General features: G+C 32.2%; 4 protein-coding genes across 7 annotated transcripts; all 4 read left to right on the top strand.

Moving 5' to 3' along the window:
* The first annotated feature begins 191 nt into the window (after positions 1-191).
* Positions 192-2,270, top strand: Cpsf6 (cleavage and polyadenylation specificity factor subunit 6). Its single transcript, XM_040710149.2, has 2 exons — positions 192-760; positions 833-2,270. The coding sequence occupies exons 1-2, from the start codon at positions 335-337 to the stop codon at positions 1,847-1,849; spliced, it is 1,443 nt and encodes a 480-aa protein (XP_040566083.1). The 5' UTR covers positions 192-334; the 3' UTR covers positions 1,850-2,270.
* Positions 2,271-3,062: 792 nt separating this feature from the next.
* Positions 3,063-9,262, top strand: LOC121115958 (uncharacterized). The gene is made up of 2 exons (XM_040710143.2): positions 3,063-6,360; positions 6,432-9,262. The coding sequence occupies exons 1-2, from the start codon at positions 5,812-5,814 to the stop codon at positions 9,141-9,143; spliced, it is 3,261 nt and encodes a 1,086-aa protein (XP_040566077.1). The 5' UTR covers positions 3,063-5,811; the 3' UTR covers positions 9,144-9,262.
* LOC121115959 (uncharacterized) lies at positions 6,907-13,265 on the top strand. The gene is made up of 2 exons (XM_040710144.2): positions 6,907-11,909; positions 11,968-13,265. Exons 1-2 carry the CDS (start codon positions 9,632-9,634, stop codon positions 13,047-13,049), a joined length of 3,360 nt encoding a protein of 1,119 aa, XP_040566078.1. The 5' UTR covers positions 6,907-9,631; the 3' UTR covers positions 13,050-13,265.
* Positions 13,266-13,281: 16 nt separating this feature from the next.
* On the top strand, positions 13,282-18,734 carry Gyg (glycogenin 1). Of its 4 annotated transcripts, none has more exons than XM_040710146.2 (9): positions 13,282-13,658; positions 13,725-14,273; positions 14,344-14,488; positions 14,553-14,727; positions 16,647-16,936; positions 17,001-17,175; positions 17,582-17,848; positions 17,963-18,227; positions 18,452-18,734. In XM_040710146.2, the coding sequence occupies exons 2-9, from the start codon at positions 14,252-14,254 to the stop codon at positions 18,457-18,459; spliced, it is 1,347 nt and encodes a 448-aa protein (XP_040566080.1). In that variant the 5' UTR covers positions 13,282-13,658; positions 13,725-14,251; the 3' UTR covers positions 18,460-18,734. The 4 variants fall into 4 exon arrangements, with proteins under 4 accessions (XP_040566080.1, XP_071744027.1, XP_040566082.1 ...); XM_071887926.1 differs by having other exon boundaries at positions 18,326-18,734; XM_040710148.2 differs by lacking the exon at positions 17,582-17,848.
* The last annotated feature ends 1,888 nt before the right edge of the window (positions 18,735-20,622 follow it).

The raw sequence follows: 20,622 nt of genomic DNA, 5'->3' as shown, positions 1-20,622 counted from the left end.
ACAGTTATTTGTTGCTAATTGAATGCTGAGAAAAAAAGAGAAAAAAGGGGGAAACAAGAGGGAAATAGAAACGCCATGTTGAAATGCATTTATTTCATTGATTAGTGAGTATAGGCAGGCACAGGCTGTTTGAGAAAGAGGAGAAGAAGGCAGAGAAGGCTGGGTAATAGGAAGAAGAAGTTTGTGAGAGTGTGTGTAGGCGTAGGAAGAGAAGAAAGAGGGCAGAGTGGAGAGGGCGCGCTGGATGGCAGCTAGTAAGGCAAGAAAAAAGACTTGTGTGTGACTGAGTTGAATAGTGAAGAGGAGAGTTTGAAGTAGTGGATTTGTGAATTGAATGACGAAGATGGAGCCGGATGATATCGATCTGTATGCGGATGTCGAGAATGAGTTTCCAAGTTCTTCAATGGAAGGAAGTGAGTCTGGTCCTCCTGGGGATCTCTATGATGATGTCCTGACCTCCAAGGAAGGTCTGAAGCCGAGTATGAAGGAAGAGGCGTCCCTGGGCTCTCTGAATAAGATCGGTAACCACACGGGTGGGTCGGTCAACATTCCTGGGAGGAAATACCAAGTCTATGTGGGCAACTTGACTTGGTGGACAACGGATGCGGATGTGGCAGATGCAGTGAGCAGTATTGTCCCTGATTTTATTGAAGTGAAGTTCTACGAGAACCGAGCTAATGGGCAATCCAAGGGATTTTGCGCCGTCTCTCTGGGAAGTGAAGCCTCGGCTCGGATTCTTTTGGAGAAATTGCCCAAAAAGGTAAGGCTTGAGTTTCTTCTCCCCTTGTCCAATCTAATAAATCTAATTTGTTGTCTTGAATGTGTGTTGCAGGAACTTCACGGACAGGCCCCCGTGGTGACGTACGCTACAAAGCAGGCTCTTCACCAATTTGAAGCTCAGTCCAAAACGAGGCCCACGCCGCAAGCTCCCCCCAACAATGGGACGGCCCCCCCTAAGCCTCCCCCGATTCCTCCACAACAGACAAATTCTCCTCGTCTTCTGATGCGAAATGTGCGGCCGCCCTTTCCTCCTACCCCCCTCTATCAACGTCCTCCTCCACCTACTCCCAATCGCTTACCTCCCCCTCCCAACCTACGAGCTCCTCCTCCACAAGCAGTTTCCTCATCATTAATGGTTGCAATTCCACCACCTAGAGGCCCACCTCCTCCTATTCCAGCACCCCATGTCAATCCAGCATTTTTTCCACCAACGCAACAGCCTCCTCCTCATCACACCGCTTATCCAGCACCGCCTGCTCATCATGGCTTGTCGGAGATAGAATTTGAGGAAATTATGTCACGGAATAGAACCGTGTCAAGTAGCGCTATTGCAAGGGCAGTGCAAGATGCTGCCAATCAAGAGTATGCCTCTGCTATCGAAACATTGGTTACAGCTATAAGTCTCATTAAGCAAAGTAAAGTGGCGTCTGATGATAGGTGTAAAATCCTTATCAGCTCTTTGCAAGACACCCTTCATGGAATTGAAAATAAAAGTTACGGTGCATCAAGAAGGGAGAGGAGTAGATCTCGTGAAAGGCCTTCACATCATCATCATCACCGTCACCATAACTCAGGAATTAGTAGTGGAAGAAGACGCTCATACTCAAGGGAGAGGGATTATCGAGATAGATCTCGGGATAGAGAGTACTACAAAGAAAGATCCAGAAGTAGAGAGAGGGATAGATACAGGGAGGACAAGTATTATGACGATCGTTATAAAGAAAGGAGTGGTGGATCCGGTCGAGATATGGAAAGGGATCATAGAAGCGGTGATACAGGAGATAGAGGAAGAGGAGAATCTCGTAGATCTTCAGAAAGAGAAAAGGATCGCGAAAGATCTCGACATTAAGCGTTCAAAATTTTAAGATCATTCCCTTATATATATTTTTTCTCGTGCCCTATTTTGTATATAGTTCTTCAACATTTTTTTTTCCAATGAAGCAAGTGTTTGATAAAATACATCTCGGTACATCTCTGCGAGTAAACTACCTTATCTGAATTTACACTTCCCAAATCATGGACATAAGAAGACATCATCTCTACATCCTTCAACCTCCGTTATTTACTCAACCAAGGAAAAAGAAATTGCTTTATATGTGGGAAGATTCGACTATTTTAATTAAAATACATGGATTACTTCTATTAGTTTTTTGTTTATACAATATAATACGTGTCTGAATTGTATTATTAATTTTTCGTTATTTTGAGTTACGCGTTCTGACTCGCGTCAATTTCATTATATTGTATATCAAATAAAGTACTATCACCTATATCTGTATATGTATGTTTGAAATACATTGCATCCATATTTTCTTTGTGGGGGAAACTATAAAGGGGAGATTGATTTTTCGAAAAATATTGATGGTTTTAGTGTAAAACTTCTAACTATAATATGTATCTTAATTTGTCATACATTCTAAAACTTGGTTAAAAATGTGTTTTAATATATATGTATATATTATGATTGTGTAAGATTGAGATTACACGCCTGAAAGATAATTTGTTTACTGAATCGTAACTTAATTTAACTTAACATAACTCTTAAGGCATAGAAAATCAATCTTAATTATATATATATATGTATATATTTTTTGTTTATTTCATCTTGCAAAGAGTTGAAATGAGAACATTAGCAACCCTATGATGGGTAATCATTTTCTCATTTCTTTTCTTTCTATATATTTTTATTTCATTTCTTATCTCTTGTCTTTAATTTTGTTTATTTACATTTAAGATAAGTTAATCATCCTTTTTCTTTTTGTTGATTAGTTCTATAATTATTTATTTATAGGAGTTGTTTTGAAAGAATGAAAGAAAAAAAAATATGTAGTCAACATTTTAGATAATATTCTTACATTTGATGTAAACTCTTATTTTTTTATGTTTGGTTCTTATTGAATTGTTGGACCATTGCTTGTTTCCTATACAAATTATTATTATTATTTAGTTGGTATTTTTGTTTAACTATTCATTTTTATGCTAAAGGTTTTTTTATTAAAATCAGCATCATTTTCCTTATTGATTTTATAGCTCATTTTGTTGCACTTTATATCTGTTATATCATAGGAACTTTTGAACATGTTTTTTTATGATATTTTTTTAAAAATATTTTGTATCATACACTCAAAAGCTATCCATCATGTTTATGACAACATATGATCACTTCATAGATTGACTTTTAAAGTATTATTATGAATTTTGAGACAATTTTAGCATCAAACTTTCTTCTTTTTTTTTTTAAACCAGAAACCTTTTAACTTAAATAATTTGAGAGGACCAGGAGGCGCGTATTGGTTGTTTGATTTTGATACATAAACGTATTTTTTATTATCATTTAATAAACTGTTAATTTTCTGTATCCCATTTGATGGTTTTTACATATATATTTCCAAGCTTTGAGCCTGGATAATAAGATAGATTTATATGTGGTATCAAATGTGTATCTCATTGTTCCTGTATTTTTTTACTCAATATGTTATGAACAATTATTTGTTTTGATTTCTTTTATAACAAGGATTTGATATGATAGGATTTAAGATAGTGATAGATAATTAATTATCAATGTGTTATTACTTAAGAATGTAATTTTAAATTCTGGATAATTTTTGTTAAATGCTTTAATTAATTCTTTTTTCAAATGTACACTTCTATGTTGTTATTTTTTATATCCAAATTAGTATTTTTCTAATCATAGAAGTAATTTATTTCAGAGAGGAGACCACTACTACTAATTCTATGTAGTATTCACCATGGGTCAATTCACCTTTAAAAAGTATATATTGCATTACTAATATAGATAATTTTTTTTCTCATTCTTAGGTTCAAAAAGTCAACAGAGAGAGAGAGAGGGAGCCGTGATGATTTGTTTCTTGAATTGCATTTTACTTTGCTAAAAATAGTTGTTGTTTTATTTTTAGAATTTTTTTTTATAATTATTATCTCATTATTGAATAGTGTGTTATTATGCTATGATGTGTCCTTCTGATCACACAATCATTCATTTTTCTAAATAATTATTCCTTGATAATTTTTTGATATATTATTCTTAAACCTTCCTGTCCATTCACCTCATTTCTTTTCCCACACCTTTTTTTATCTAAAGTTTTGCATTGTTGTGATGGTGGAAGTGTGTATTTTTTTAAATGATAATCTTATGTACTTTTTGTATAAATTTTATTTTTGTAGTTGGATCCAAGTGGAAGCAAATCTTTAAAGGGAAGATGGTAAGTCAAGCTTATTTAGTCTTAAGATAAGAATTATAGTTGTGTATTATTAGAGAGATATATATTTTTGTATCAAGTCTAAACCGCAATAAAAAGGTCATAGTACCCTCACGAGAGCGCATTTCCTTTAAGCTTACAAAGAGGAATGGTTACTAAATAAATAAAGAGTCCTTCAGTCAATTATATAGTAAAAAAAGTACCGTAGTTTTAATATATATATACAATGAATGTTCAGCTTCAACTGGTTGTATATATGTATATGAACGGAAAACTAGGAAATCGTTGATTATCGAAAAATTGTTCGATAATAATTGGAGTAGTCAAGTGATTCTAATGGTACGTCTGGGTTTTTTATCATAATTTATGAAACAACGGTTATGATTCATACCCATGACTAAAGCTACTGGAACTTATTTTCTTTAACGAAATTTATTTTCCTCTCTTGGTTTTAATCCTTCAATGGCTCGACATATAGCAATCTTAATCCAAACTCATGTTTAAGTGTCTTAGTCCGGATCTAACCCTTTGTTTCAATTTTAGTTGCATGCTACATAGTTAAATATGTGTAGTGTTAACAACAAGACAACCGAAAAAAAATCAAGAAAAGGAGAAAATCCCGAGTTTTTACTTATTTAATATTTACATACAGTTACAGACATATTTGAGTAAACCATAGACTGTGTTTTCAAATGAGTCAAGATGCCAAGATACCTTACAATTTTAGCCATATCTTAGAACCTTAAGTTGATTTAAGACTAATATTATCCTCGATATTGTCCTAAAAAAGTAACCCATCTGTTTCTTATTCTTGTATTGTGACAATCAATTTTGGGTACTGAAAGTGTAGTATGTTGATATAAATTGACAATATTTCGTCAAGGGATACAAATGTTATGATGCACACACCGTTAGGCTTACGTTTGTGTTGTGTAGCCACAGATGTCTAATGGTTACCTTTATTGTATCACGCAACACTTCCTCCAAAAATAATCAGAAAAAAGGCCTGAAATCATGTGGTACTAGCCAAATAAGTAAATCATACCAACTGCCATTTATCTGTTATAAACTCCCCGATTATTACTGTTATATTATATCTGCACAATTTAATAAATAAATTACATATTATCAGAATCTACATAGTATTTTATTCGATACTGCATATTGCTTAGTAATATTTTATTAAAAGAGTAGCAATTATATTATTTCCATGAATAAATTTTGGCTATTTCTATAATAAAATGGCCAATATATATATATTATATAAACAACGAGGGATCAACAATAAATTTTATTCCTGTTATTTTGGAAATGCAACAAAAGTATTAAATGACTGATTACTTTTTTTATTTATCAAAAATAATGAATTATGAAATAGGCATGATTTATTAATGGAAAAGAAGGATTCGACAGCTGCAACAAAATACACAAGGTAACAACAGTTGGTAACATCGATTAAGTAAACACTAAGCAAATAACAACAAGTCCACGTGCGGTCAATGTTTATGATCATATTTATATTTATTTTATTCGTTGCTTCAAGATCTAGAGATATTTAATTAGATAGATTAAGATTTTAATAGGAGAGGGAATGACGATTGCATCCAAGTGCAAAAAGAAACGGAGGGTTTTTCCTCAAAAAAGAAAATTGAGGACCTCTTCGGAGCCACTGAAACTCAAAGACACTGTAACAAAATGGAGTGGATTCTATTCTCAGGTTTCTGAGTTAAATCTCAAGGGAGCAGCGACTCAAAATCCGGACTTGGAGATCCATGAATCCGAATTTTTCCGTCGTCTTAGGGAGGCCCAAGAAGAAAATTTTTCTGGGAGCTTTCAAGAGTTCACAAAAGATGTTTTCACTTTTAGGAACCATTCTGGAAAAAAGAAAAAAGGAATGAGAAATTTGACAGAGTGCTCCAATTCACTCGCCATATTCCTCTACAACCGAGAATCCATTTACCAAACCCTTATTCAGTGCTTAGAGAAACAAGAGACATCGGATCTGGGGTCTCTCTATAACATATCCGTGGGATTCTTTGCAGATGTTTCTCTAACTAAGGAAATTGAAGTCTATTTTGATGGCTTTATGAAAGTGTTTGAATCGTCTTTGAGTCAACGAACAGATGCCTCTGTGGTTCAGGTATGAAGCTTCAAAATATTATATTAAAAAGTAATCGATGAAATACTTCAAATACTTAAATTTATTTACAGATCATCTTTCAATCTCTTCTGAGTATCGTCAAAGAATTGTTAAAAAATTCTTCTCTCACCACAATGCAGCTCTCTGATAAACTTATATACCTTTTTGACTCGAATAAATATCCCGACTATGTCATTGACTTCATTTCTGTGGTTTTCGCTCCTATTCTCCGAAAGAACAAATTTAATCGGGATGAAGTACTCCATTCTATTCTAAAAACAGAGTGTGTTGATGGGATTGTTAAAGTTCTGGGTCGTGCTATCAAAAACTTCGGGTCCAATTTTTTCACTGGTGCTGAGAAAGCTTGGTCTAATTATCTTGAGTCCATCAACGATTCAGTAATTCTAGAGGAATTGCATGATTTTATTATCAATTCGGATCCCTCTGTAATAGAGTTTGAACCATTGGTTAAACTAACTATCACGGCTTTTATGTCAGATCCTTGCAAATTTTCTCGTTCTTTGAATAAATTGATTATGAGGAAGAAAGCAAAGTTTATTCCTGGAGGTTATATATCTAAAATTTTAAGAAATGGACTACCAGATGAATTATTTAATGAAGGGTATGAAATAGGATCTCTTATTATCACAAGTTTAGTCGCTTTACCTGAACACAAAATTCAAAGATTCGATTTAAAGAATTTTGTTAGAGATATTTTGAAGAAAAGACCTCAAATTATTTCCCATTTATCCGTTGATGATGAAAAGTTCAATTACCTATTAATGCCTTTATTTATTGAAGCTTGTGGTTGCACTCAAATGGATGAAGATATTATGCCCTATGTCGAACCCTTGGGAAATTTAATTGCTGGAACATATTCAGATCAAGATTCAAATCTACCACAATATAAAATCGTCGAATTTTCTACTGATCAACCCAACTCTCTTAATACATTTCCCAATCGAATAATTAGACTAATAGATGATTTAAAAACAAGAGAAAGTGCACTTAAAGCTCTTTTGGGCGTTAGACCCTTGAATAAGAAAATCATTATAAAGAAATTAAGATTATTAGTGGAACTTGATTTTAAGGATGATGAGATGTCCTATTTTGTTTTGCATATTCTGCATGACTTAATGTCAAAATCTGAATTTTTAAAGTTATCAGAAGATTTAAAATTAGTGGATAAATTATTAAAATTAGTTCAAAGCTCCAAAGCAGCGATATATCCCTTTCAGAATTTAAATCTAATATGCACGTCAAACATAGAGAACTTTCTTTCTGCTAAAGAAATATTTGATGTTCTGGTCCCTCATTTATCATCTGGTCAGCCTAAGATTCGGCACTGTGTTCTTAATTCTCTTGCTGCTCTTAAATCCAACGAAGAGGAAAACACAATAATGAAACATGCTCTTGAAGCAGAACGGATTAAAATTGATTTAAGTAATTATAAGGAGCGAATCCGTTTGCTTAGTTATCTTGAGAAGAGACCTGATGATGAGGGAAACACTCTAAGGTCATCATCTGTTCTTGAAGAGGTAAGAATAAGAGTACTCTGCTCTAATCTTATGTTAAATTTCTCACTTTTGTGGGAACCAATTGCTCAATTGATTTTATCTTTCCCGAAAAATTCGTCAGATCAATCTTTATTTTGGAAGATATATTTTGAGATATTAAGTAGTGCATATCAAAATATAACTAGTGATGATTGTGGGGATAATGTGGACTATGTCAACTTTAGAAATCTTCTTTTGAAAATGTGTGAATCACTTCCTGGAACGCAATTACAGAAATGGAATAGAAACTTTGTTTCAAATTTCCTTGATATCTTTTTAATTAATGAATTTAATCGAAAGCGTAAAGACGATGTGAATGAAGAATTAGAAGAAAAAAATATGGATGGAAATGAAGAAAATGGCAATTTAGATGTCTTAAATTGTATAGAGAATGGTCAAGACATTGAAGTCATGGCAATTGACTCAGTTAAAGTTAATGAAAGTGAGAATATGGAAGAGTTTAGTCTAGAAAAGACGGAAACTAAGTATTTTAAGGCGATCAAAAACGTCTCAAAATCCTTGAATCATCATTTGAAAATTTTCTCTAAAATGTCTAATCTACGTTCAGTATACCGATACGTTGATTTAAGAGCATTTATTGTTCAAAATTTACTTTCGGATCCATTTTTAGAGAATCGGAAGATGGCATTAGATTTTATTTTGGTATCAGAAAACAAGTGCATTAATCAAAATCAGAGGGATGTTCTAAATGCCTTGACAGACAAAAAAGGCTGGAAGACCAGTTTGAGGGATTTTGTTCAAAAGTTCAACGAAGAAAATGAAGTTTATTCATCAGTATCATGGATAACTAACAAGTTTATCTCTGGTTTGCTAAAAGAAACGCGTTATCTGAAACATACAAGTCAAGTGAGTAATCGTAAAACTATATTGGAGATTATTTCTAAATTTAAAGACTTTGATAATATTTTCAACGATATCCTTGACGACATAGACACGACTCATTATTGGGAGCTTAACTTTGATATACTTCTAATTGGGCGTCAATATCTTTCAATCTCTGATAATTTAGCAAAGAGGGCAATTTCTACTGTTGAAGTAAATCTTCCATACATTAACAAGGATTCTAAAAAATCAAAAGATCGATACAAAGCCATCGAAGTTTACACTAAGTTAATTAAGACTTTGAGAAATCAATATCTATGGCCTTTTGAGACAAAAAAAATTCATGAAGACTTGCATTCTTCCACTGTTTATCGATATTTATGAGCGAAGAGTTCTTTCTAAAAATGCGCTAATTCTTTTTTAAGGCACTTGTAGAAAATTCATTAGAATGGGTTATTATAAAAACCTCTGAAGATTCTTCACTTTTGGATTATATTTTGAAAGATTTTGATGATAAAAAAAAATATGATGGATCAGATTTTTATAGGTTAAATTTGAATGTTCTTTGCCACGTACTTCGCCATTTAGTTGTGCAAGAAGAGGAGGGTTTTGGGGAATCCGTAAAAATTCTTGCTTCCAACAATTCCCCTCTTTTAAATGCTAGACTAGCCCTTCCAATTATAAGTTCAATCAACTTAAAAGCAAATATAGAGGACATTAATCTGAGATTGGATGCATTGAGAGCACTTACGATAATTTTCCCAAACTATCAGCTTAACAAAGAAGAATTGGATAAGTTCTGTGATAATGTGGCCTCGAGAGTTCGTTTTAGTTCTATAGAACTTCAAAGCGAATGTATTAAAATAATACTAATGACCCTAAAGAAATTAGATAATTCGAAGAGGGATCAGTTATCTACTAGTGTTTTTAAGTTGATTTCTAAAATTCAGGATCCTAATCAGAAGTCGAGATATATTGAAACTGTCTATTCACTTTTATCTGACAAAAAAGAATTCAAGGGCTACGATATTGCTTATGATATATGCCAAAACTACGAAAAAATTATAAGTGGAGCCTCATCTTCTCTAAAGATATTTATATTTTATAATGCCTTGGCCGAAGTGAAAAGATCTGAGTTTGCTAACAGGCGAATGGGTTCTAACTGTATCATAGGACTTCTTCAACATAAAGAAGTCGATCTTATAACAGAGCATGTCTTGCCTGAGATTGTTTCAGTCCTTAACAATAGAAAATCAACAAGTGAGACAACTACAGAAATGATAACTCTTCTTCAATTTCTCATTAAGCACTACTCTGACTCTTTTGAGGATCTAAAAATTCTATCTAATTTAACCAACATTCATGATCCTGATGAAGATTTCTATTCAAATATGAAGCATCTTCAAAGCATTCGAAGGTCAAGGGCGCTAAAGAAAATGGCGAATAAAATAGTTGAATTAGAGGAAGACTTGAGTCAAGATGATGGATATACTCGGGTTATATTTGAATACATTTACCCCCTTTGTGCTTCTGTTCTATTTAATGAAAAAACCACAAAGTATTCTGAGCTTATTGAGAGTGCTATGGATCTAATAGGAGCTCTAGCCAAAAGATGTGACTTCAATCGGTACAAGAAAATACTTATGCACTATTTGAGTATGGACAAATCCATTGAAGGAACTAATTCTTCGGCTTTTAGAAAACAAAGGATTAAACTAATAGCACGAGTTATTGACTCTTTTCATTTTGAGTCTCAGTCTTTAGATTTTCTTCTTTCTAAGATATTTGTTATAATTGATTCTACCAACCATCAAGGATATGAGAATTCGAGCCATGAGGTCTTGTATCTCCCAATTATTAAACTACTTCAAGTTAGTAAATCAAAATCCACGGATGAGTATATTTCCAGAATTATTGTAAAATTGGCCAAAGGATTACGAATGAGGGAATTCACCACGAGGGACCGAATTAGATCTACCCTTAATAGTATAGCTCATCTCCTTGGCCATAACTATTTGGCATACATTATCAGTATTTTAGAATCTTCTTTAAAACGTGGTTATGAACTTCATGTACTTATTTACTCTATCAAAAGTATGATAATATTTTGTTCAGAAAATTTTAAGTCTGGCAATTTGGATTCACTTCTTCCCACTATACTCAAACTAACGCGACTTGAATTGTTTGAATCCGTAAAAGAAGAGAAATCGATTTCTAAAATTTGTACAAAAACTCCAGAAGCCAAGAAAATATCAAGTTATTCATTAGTTGAAGTCATGTCCAAGTTTGCCTCAAGATCCATATCTATGAATATTATTAAGCCATTCGCTGGATTCCTTTATGAATTTAAAAGTTTTGAGGCTCTGGAAAATCTACGAAAATTATTCAAGCACATTTCGGATGGGTTCTGTGTGAATGAAAGTATTCAAACTCTTGACCTCTTAGCAATAGTTCATGCGGTTTTGAACGAAAAAGTCTTCAATTCTTCTGAAAAGGAGGTTAATCTGACATCCCGACAAACGACTGTTTTAGTGGAATTTGCACTCCTGATTCTATCACGAATTTTAAATGGGGTATCCAATTTAGACTCAAGTGACTTTGTTACATTTGTTCCTTTAATATTGGATAAATGCAATAAAATCCGTGATACAGAGGTCATAAGTTTAACAGTATCAATTTTTACTCGACTTGTGCATATGTCAGAGTCATTTAGAGACTTAGTTCCTATGAATGATGTATTTCGTATTATTGTACGTTCATTGATAGTCGAAGGTATATACTCAAAAGAACCAGAGAAAATCAAGTTTCAAGATTTATCCTCGTCATTTCTAAATGTCTTTTTGGAGAAAGGAGGTAAATTGAAAGATGAAGATTTAGATAGCATCAAACTTTTCCTTCAGTTCATTCTGGACTCTAAATCTATCGGTTCAAGAACCACCAAACTTCTGGGAGCCGTAATCAAACGGGATTCAGTATCTACATTAAATGAAAGTATCATGAAGAGATTAACTAAAGACTTTATTGAGACAACTGATGGGAATTTAACAAAAACTCTGGCCGCAGCTATAATGAACTATTTGAAGTCGGGAAAATCATGTGACTGGACCATAAAATTTCTTCTTCAGCAGTTCCATTACGGAGGAGAAAATGGTAAGATTCTTAGTACGTTAATGACACCTTAATCAATCAATTTATAATTTATACATAGGTCGCTTAAGGGCAATTAAAATGGCTGCCGATATTTTGGGGGATGATAAATTTAAATACAATAATATAAGTTTAGTAAGTGTATTTGTAATGACTGCTAAAATTTTAGCGGATGAAAAGAGTAAGTCTTGTGTTGATGCACTTAGGTCTGTTTTTAACTCCTTAAGATGCTCTGACTCTGATATTAATACAATATCCCAACTTGTACAATCCTGGATCTCTGGTTCTAATTCTGATCATTTAATTGTCAGTGCGAAAACTATTCTTCAGATATCCAAAACAGAAAATAAACGATTAATCAACATTGTGAGAGACGTGTCTGAGGACTTGAAGAATTTCATTGAAGATGACAATACAAAACTAGACTCGTTGACTAGAACATTATATGAACATGTCAAAGTTGACTATTTGACTTCAGTGTATAGGACTTGCAAGAAGAAATCTCCAGAATTTTTTACATGGCTCTTACCCCTCGTGGATAAATACATAATGAACTCTAAAAGTATTTTAAGACGTTCTGCAATTGTAATGTTATCAAGTGTTATGAGTGAAGTTCCTTCTGTCATGGATACATCTACAATTGAAAGTCATAAGGGAATCTTCCGCCAAATCTTATTAAATCTTATGGAAGTTCTTAAATTAAATCTATCAATATGCGACGAAGATTTATTTGAAAAGGTCTCTGTGGCTCTTATTTATTTCTCCAAAACAACGGATCCAATGCTACTTATTGGTAAATTAATTGGTGTTGCTAGGTATGAAGTTGAAAATTTGTCCTTTTCATATAAGAGAAGGGAGATCCTCTTTACTGTTGTGGGTGTGCTATGCACTAAATATCCACTGAGTAAAAATATGCTGAGATCAGTACTCAAAATGGCTAGAGCATTGATTGAGCATGAAGAAACCTCTGAGATGGTGGAAGAATTTTATAATAAGTTGGAGGCCTCTACAGATGATCCTGATGCTTTAACAATGATTAGTAATGCAAAGAACCGGGTTGATATCATGGAAGGAAAATTGAAAAGAAAAGGAACAGAAGATGCAAAGATTATGGAGAAAAGAGCCAAAAAGGCCAAAAACTAAATTGGTTATACATAGATATAGATTCAGTCAGTTTTTTATAATGATTAATTATCTCTTTGTGATATTATATCTTATTTATGTCCATGTTATACCTATGTAAACAAAAATGTACTTTGTAACTATCTTTATTGAATAATACTAAATGCAGAAGTGTGATAATAGGCTATAATTTTAGTGAATGAAAAAATAAATTATTGCCGTAAATATCATCAAAAATTTTATCAACATCTTTACTTGCTTTTAAGACAAAAGGATGGTAGAACATAGAAAGCAGATCTGCTATTTTATTTATTTGTATTATGCATCAACATAATATATATTAAATTCTTCACTGATTATATTTTTGTTCTGCATGAGGCTAACGATCTTGAAGCTAGTGATCGTCATTTACACAACTGTTATTTTTAAAAACTTGGTTAATAATGTTATAATCGTGTATGGGAAAGTGAAATAATATGATGAAATCATTTGTCACATGATTTGAGCCTGACCTTTGCTCTTTTCTCTCTTTATCTCTCGCATGCCTTGTGAACTAAAGCTACAATATATAAGTACTATAACTTTGAAGGAGTGGAAGTTAATGTTATGCGTGATCGAAATATTATCAAGGTATGGTCAGCAATCAATAATTCATTGTCATGAATGATGTAACTCTTTTTTTCTTAATTTCTTTAGCTGTTGTATGAAGAGGAGTGCTTTCACAAGACGAGTGCGCTTTTTATTCGAGCTTTCTAAGTCTTATCAATGTAGGCACTTGTAAACAAGGAAAATCCATACATGTCAGTGTAACAGAGCTCTGAAACCATTTTCATCATAATAGAGAATTATTTCTAATTTAAGTGACTAACTGCTATTTGTTGAGAGTGATGTTGAAAATACATTTTTTATAATAAGATGACCTTGGCATTGGCAAAATATATTGCAGAAACGAGGGTGGGAATTAGAACTTATATGTGCACACGACCTTCTATATTGTGCTTATGGGAGAGAGCTAGTTAGCTATTCCGTATATACTGAATAGTTCTTCGCAGAGGGTGGAAATATGGGTAGTGGAAGAATAAAAAAGAAAGAAAACGATTGTGTTGCGTTGTATTTCTTTAAATAATATATTCATATTGATAAATTTACATTATTCAGTCTTGCCTGAGAAGCCGGTCAGGAGAGAAGGGGGATACAAAATAGCTAATAGACGAACGTACAAAATGACAGAAGAAATAAAAAATGGTGAGTTTCTTATTTCTATAGTATCTTATTAACAAATGTTAATAATAATATCCAACTCCTTTGCTTCAAGATGGAGAAGAAGCATGGGTTACTCTGGCCACGAACGAAACCTACGCCATTGGGGCTTTAGTCCTTGCACATTCCCTAAAAATGGTTGGAACAAAAAAGAAACTTGCAGTCTTGGTTACGAAATCCCTTAAAAGCGAAACTATGAGGTAATAAAGGCTATTTTTTCTATCAATTCATTTGAGTCTTGATTTTTTTTCTTTTGTTTTGTAGAACGGCCTTGAAGGATACCTTTGACACTGTACTATGTGTTGAAGAAATGGACAGCTATGATGCTGTGAATTTGGAACTCCTCAAACGACCTGAACTTGGGATTACATTCACGAAACTTCACTGCTGGTGCCTTATACAATACTCGAAATGTGTTTTCCTTGACGCCGATACTTTTGTAAGTTGAGAAGCTAATTTTTGAAAAAAATATTCCGTCTCTCCTAAACTTTCAACGTGTAAATTGATTATGTAACGTTAAAAAATTGACGTTGTTATTCAAATCCTTTTCTAAAAAATTAAAAACTGAAATATGCGCAAAATATTAGGAACTTAATAGTTGGACTATTTTAAAATTTCCGTTCAGTTATAATAGTAAAATAATCACGCATTCTAATTTGGATTTATGGTTCAATAGTAATATCTAATTAAATGAGTATAATTAAAAATTATGTATTGGAGATGAGACTGCATTAAACAAAGTATATTTATAGAAGAGTCTATGACGTGATAAACTATTTTAATATAATTTCTAAGTAAATACAACTAGTCTCGTATTATACACATGCAAGAAATATGTCTCGGTATCTTTTTAAAATATATTTTATATTATTACATTCATATGTATTAATTGTTTCACACTTTCTTGACAACTTTTTAACTATTTTTTTATAAGTGCATAGTTTATTGTATCATTTTAAGAGTAATGATTTTACTTTTTTCGAATATCAAAAATGTGGTCCTCTAATTGCACATTGATTTATTTTCCTTTGCCCATTTGAATATCTTAATAGAATTTTTTTACTAGAGGATTTATCGTGCAAAATCAATTCCTGTTTTCGAAAAGTATGCTCCATTGAGATACATAGATTAATTATAAAATTTTATTACTAAATTTTTTGATTAATTTGTACTCCGCAACTCTTTGCAAAAGTCGCTGTGCCTTGGTGTTACAAGTTGAAAAATGACATAAACTTATTTAATCAATATATTACGGGTATATTTCAAGAAGACAATTGATTATCATTTCTCATTTACATTTACAATGGTAAATGAAATTAATAATTTAATAAGTCGCGGGAATTAGCATATACATATTTACATATGTAACCTCAGCTTTCTAGCTCTTAGGAACATTTTTGTAAATATCATGCAAATCCAGGATTTATCTCCTGACCTTGAATAATATTAATTATTCTACGCAATTCAAATACGACCCAAATATTTCAATATTTTTTTACCGATTACTAAATAAATGAAACACTTTTTCGTTAACCTATTTTAGTTACGTATATTGATTGAATTTTAATGTGCATTTATCACTAAACACCAAAAACGTGTTGCATTGCATTAGAAACTAATGGGGTGTAAAAATAAGATGAAAACGATTTCTGCATCTCTTATTCTTATGTACGAGTATTTGCAAATTTCTCATTGACATTAATTCTTTAAAAGTGATGCTCTTAAAACATTCTGGAAGGGTTCCAAGCTGAGATCTATCTATTTATATATAATATTTTTATTTTTGAATATTATTTATCTATCTGTTTCTACTATAGGTAGAATAATTTTCAATGTTGTCTTAGGCTATGATTGACCAATTTTTTCATTGCTATGACTTATCTTTCATTCACAGATTATATATATGGTCAGATGGAGTAATTCTAATATCTACTATAATGTTTACTCACACTAAATTAGTGCAACTCCATCCGACACATTAAAGGAAAAAAAATGAAAAAATCATTTTGGTCTTGTTCTACTTTATACATACTTAAGTAACTAACCGGCTTAATTATATATATTTCCCCTTCTTTGACTGATCGAATATTTGAAATCTAAACTATATGTATAATGTATATATAATCACATCTTTTGTATCAAATTTTGAATTGCATCAGTTAGTTTGCATAAACAGATGCCTTACAAATGTTTTTCATCGCAGTAATGACCTTGGGTATTTATTATTATGAATGACACATAAATCTTATGAATATGATTTATCTGTTAAAAAGTTATACGAAAACTTTTTCTTCGATAATTTCATAATTTTTATACTATATTGAAATCATATTAATCTCTATTTAATATTGAATACAGGTAATGCAATTTTGCGATGAACTGTTTGATCGCGAAGAACTCTCTGCAGCTCCTGATGCTGGATGGCCGGATTGCTTTAACTCTGGAGTATTTGTATTTAAACCTTCTCTAGAAAGATTTAACTCTTTAGTCAGTTTTGCCAAAACCGAAGGCTCCTTTGATGGTGGTGATCAAGGTCTTCTTAACAGCTATTTTGATACTTGGGCCACAAAGGACATTCAAAAACACTTGCCCTTTGTTTACAACATGTGTGCCACATCTACTTATACTTATCTTCCTGCATATAAAAAGTAAACTGTTTTATAAGAAGTCTATTCGATTTTTCATTCATAAATATATTTTTTGTAATTCTAGATTTAGTGATTCAGTTAAAATTATTCATTTTATTGGCATGTCGAAACCTTGGGATGCACGTATTGAGGGATCAACAGGGAGGCATATTTCTAGAGTAGAAGATTCTCATGCCAATGAACATCTTGAGAAATGGTGGTCCATCTATGAAAGCCATGTTAAACCCATTATTTCTCATGTATGTGTTTTTGAGTTTTATTTTCTCTTAGATTGCTTTTATTTTTATGATTTTTTTTTTTTTTTTGACATTTGACTTTGTTGTGATTTAATTCGCATGTGTCTGTGTGTACTATTTAATTTACTTTAATGGCTCCAATAATTGTAGTATAATTGAGTTTATATAGCTTTTGTTGATACATTATATGAAATGTCAATTTGTTGAGCACATTTAATCGCAACAATTATGTATCAAAAACTGCTTTAAATTATCTTACGCCACCATCTAACACGATTGTTTGTTGATGTTTCATTTTTTAAAATCGGACTGTTCGTTGATTCAACGTTTCTCATTTTTGCTTAATTGTGTAACATTTTTGATTTATTATTACTTGAAGCATATGCTTGGTGTTTCTTTTGAATTTCAGCTAAACTCTCTTTATGTGTACCCTAATGCCAAACCTCCTCAAGTAGTTCCTTACTTTTTTACCTCATATAAAACAAATCAATGCGTCCATACGATAAGTTCAATGACTGAACCGCTCAATAAGACTGTTGCGGTCATAAGTAGTAAAAAACAAGATGTATGGGATGATTCCGCTAGTGTTACACATCCTAGTTCTCCCATTTTATCCTCTTCCATATCTTCATCAAAAGAAAAAGGTCGGAATGTGGATAATTCATCATCGTCTCAAGTAATGTTTGTTTCATGTGATCAAAACAGAAGATATTTAAATTTTCGTATAATTTTACTTCATCAATTTATTGTTCTATAGCCTTTCTAATTTTTTTTTTAAACTCCGTTTTAGGACGTTAGCTTACTTGGATCTTTTTCCACTCAAAATCCATCTCTTGCCAAAGATTCATCCTCATCTATTCAATACTTTAATGCACCACAAAACGTTCATATAGTTGAACCTCCAAAGGATAACAGATTGTCTTGGGAAAAGGGTTGTCCAGACTATATGGGTACGGCTTCTTTTGATAAAATTCTTGAAAAAATTAACACGACACTTCTTGAAGAAAAAAATGAGAATGTTAATCAAGGAGCAACTAAAAATCTTACTGAAGATGGTAATTCATATGTTAATTAATAAAATTACATTATCATTGATATATTATAATCAATATTTTTTTATACATTGCTGCATTTAAAAATTATATTTTAATAGAGGGTTATCGCCATCGGTGAGTTTTCATACATTTTGTTGCATGAGGATGTGTGAGTTAAAGCAGACCTCAATTTTTGCATTTTTTAAAATAACGAATACTAAAATTCCATTTTTTTAAAATTACAGAACCATGATCGGAAAAAGGAAGTCTGTTTCGATATTCAAAAAAATTATTGTATAATATCAATGGATTATCTTAAGAAAAGGTGCTTATAATCACTTCCTCACTTCCCTTTCAACCAATTGTTTATAATTATATATATTTTTGATTATATTTTAGATTGATATAGCATTTTTCTTTAATATTCTTCAGCATTAATTATGCTCTTTATTAAATTATGGATTGACCGATTATAATTTTGAATTAAACTAAAAAATATTTTGTTTGAAATATATAATTACGAATCTAGATTGTGTATCTTAAGATTTTGTCTACAACGGTATGTATCATACATACGTTGCTTAAATACCCCCTACTGGATTGATTCTGGTAACCTTTTTTAACACTTTTGTGAACAGAGCTCAAAATTAAAACATTTTGGTTTTTTTCCCTTGATAAGAAGTCAATGTTTTGCCACTATTTACAAAGATTAAGCTTGAAAATAGTGCTTGTTTGGTAGCTTTTAGTTCAGCAGGTATTTCTTTGCGAGCACGATTCATAGTTCCTAAAATAGTCGTCCTACTTACCGACAGGCTTGTCAAAAACATCAGAATAGTCATCAGAATCAGAAGAACTTGATTGAGGTGGTTGGACATATTCTTCATCTTTTTCCAATTCAAAATCCTCACCTTCTGAATCGGAGTACGATGTGCACTCAAGATAATGTGTTATTTCTTCAATGGATAATTTTTTCTTGGACATCCTTGCACAATAAAAGGTGGAAGCAGAATGGATAGTAAAATTTACGTTTATATATTTATACTAGAAATGTACACGATTCCTATCTAGAGAAGTTTATTCATGTTTGAACTTGCTTGAGCCTGTTCAAACAGGCTTGAGCCTGTTCATACACAATAGTAGAACAAACATATTGTTTAAAATGATTGGGTATCAAATATGATACCCAAGTCTGTCTAGGTAGTGTTCACTGTACCAACGAAACAAATACTAATTTTAATTTATAATTTAGTTTTTTGTGATTAATAAAATGAATTAGGAGAATTCATGAACTTATAAACAAATACAATCAAGAAGTTTCTCACAATATTTCATTGAATCCCAAATGGGTATCAAAAATGATACCCTCGTCGTTCTAGTGTTAATAACTTAAAATGAACTCCGAATTAGCTTCGACGTTTTGGACCAAAAATGACCCTTCAAATTAATAGATACGAATCTCCAGATTTCTCAGTCAATAGCCAATAGATTTTAATAATTGAGGTATTTATTGGAAGAGACACTCCCAACACAATGTAAAAATACATTTTCAAATTAATATTTGGACTTTTTTCAGACTTTGTAACGGCAAAGTGTTCCTGATTTTGTTAGCAATTTTGAACGAAATTAAACAGTAATGAATATGAATTTTTTTAAGACAATATGTGACTATGAATGAAATATGCTCCATCACTACACTCTAGTGTTCAATCGACAATCAGATGTATGGGCTGCACGTAATGAGCCGAATCCAAAGAATGGAAAGACGGCTTGCAAGGTATCAAATCAGTATTCTTGGATTAATTTGTCGAAGTTTCTCGTAAAGTTGTGGACATGCAATTAAAACGAGAACTACCATTATTAACAGATACTAACCTGAGGTTGATGCAAGATTTAAAAACTAGAATTGGTTGTTCAACGTCTGGTACTAAAAATTGTAACCTGTCTTTAGAAGATCCATTATACTTAACAAGAAGGGTTATCGATCCTTTCGTATGGACTACTCTGCCTTTAAAAACTTTAATAGATCCAGCATTCTTACGATCCACAGACTTGCATACCAAAAAACTTGGAAGACTGTTGATATTGGCAACCAGATCAAGTAAGAACTTGATCCTTCTTCCATCGACACTGAGTTTAGCAAACGCCCGTTTATCCCTCGTACTTGTTATCGCTGTAGAGACATTACCCTGAATGGTATTACTGACGTAGTATTTACAAAACTGAGCAAGGTGATTCACTATTACATTTTGTACCATACGTTATACATTTGCTTTTTAGAAATACGTGAACATTACCACAAAATATGCATTTTCCTTCTCTAGGCGTAGACTCTTGTTCATTAAAAGGTTTTATCTTTCTACTAACTTTTGACTTTGGCTTCGAAATATCTTTAGGTACCATGTATTCTGATGAGAAA

Source organism: Lepeophtheirus salmonis, chromosome 4, assembly GCF_016086655.4.
Source record: "Lepeophtheirus salmonis chromosome 4, UVic_Lsal_1.4, whole genome shotgun sequence".
Taxonomy (NCBI): Eukaryota; Metazoa; Arthropoda; class Copepoda; order Siphonostomatoida; family Caligidae; genus Lepeophtheirus; species Lepeophtheirus salmonis.
The sequence above is the reverse complement of the archived record's forward strand: the minus strand, read 5'-3'. Positions and strand labels throughout refer to the sequence as shown.

Coding starts and splice junctions, on each gene's coding strand:
- Gyg (XM_071887926.1), top strand. CDS start 14,252: ATGACAGAAGAAATAAAAAATG. Junction 16,937..17,000: donor TATCTTCCTGCATATAAAAA/GTAAACTGTTTT, acceptor TTGTAATTCTAG/ATTTAGTGATTCAGTTAAAA. Junction 18,228..18,325: donor TAAAAATCTTACTGAAGATG/GTAATTCATATG, acceptor ATATTTTAATAG/AGGGTTATCGCCATCGGTGA.
- LOC121115959 (XM_040710144.2), top strand. CDS start 9,632: ATGACCCTAAAGAAATTAGATAATTCGAAGAGGGATCAGTTATCTACT. Junction 11,910..11,967: donor CCATTACGGAGGAGAAAATG/GTAAGATTCTTA, acceptor ATTTATACATAG/GTCGCTTAAGGGCAATTAAA.
- LOC121115958 (XM_040710143.2), top strand. CDS start 5,812: ATGACGATTGCATCCAAGTGCAAAAAGAAACGGAGGGTTTTTCCTCAA. Junction 6,361..6,431: donor CAGATGCCTCTGTGGTTCAG/GTATGAAGCTTC, acceptor ATTTATTTACAG/ATCATCTTTCAATCTCTTCT.
- Cpsf6 (XM_040710149.2), top strand. CDS start 335: ATGACGAAGATGGAGCCGGATGATATCGATCTGTATGCGGATGTCGAG. Junction 761..832: donor TGGAGAAATTGCCCAAAAAG/GTAAGGCTTGAG, acceptor TGTGTGTTGCAG/GAACTTCACGGACAGGCCCC.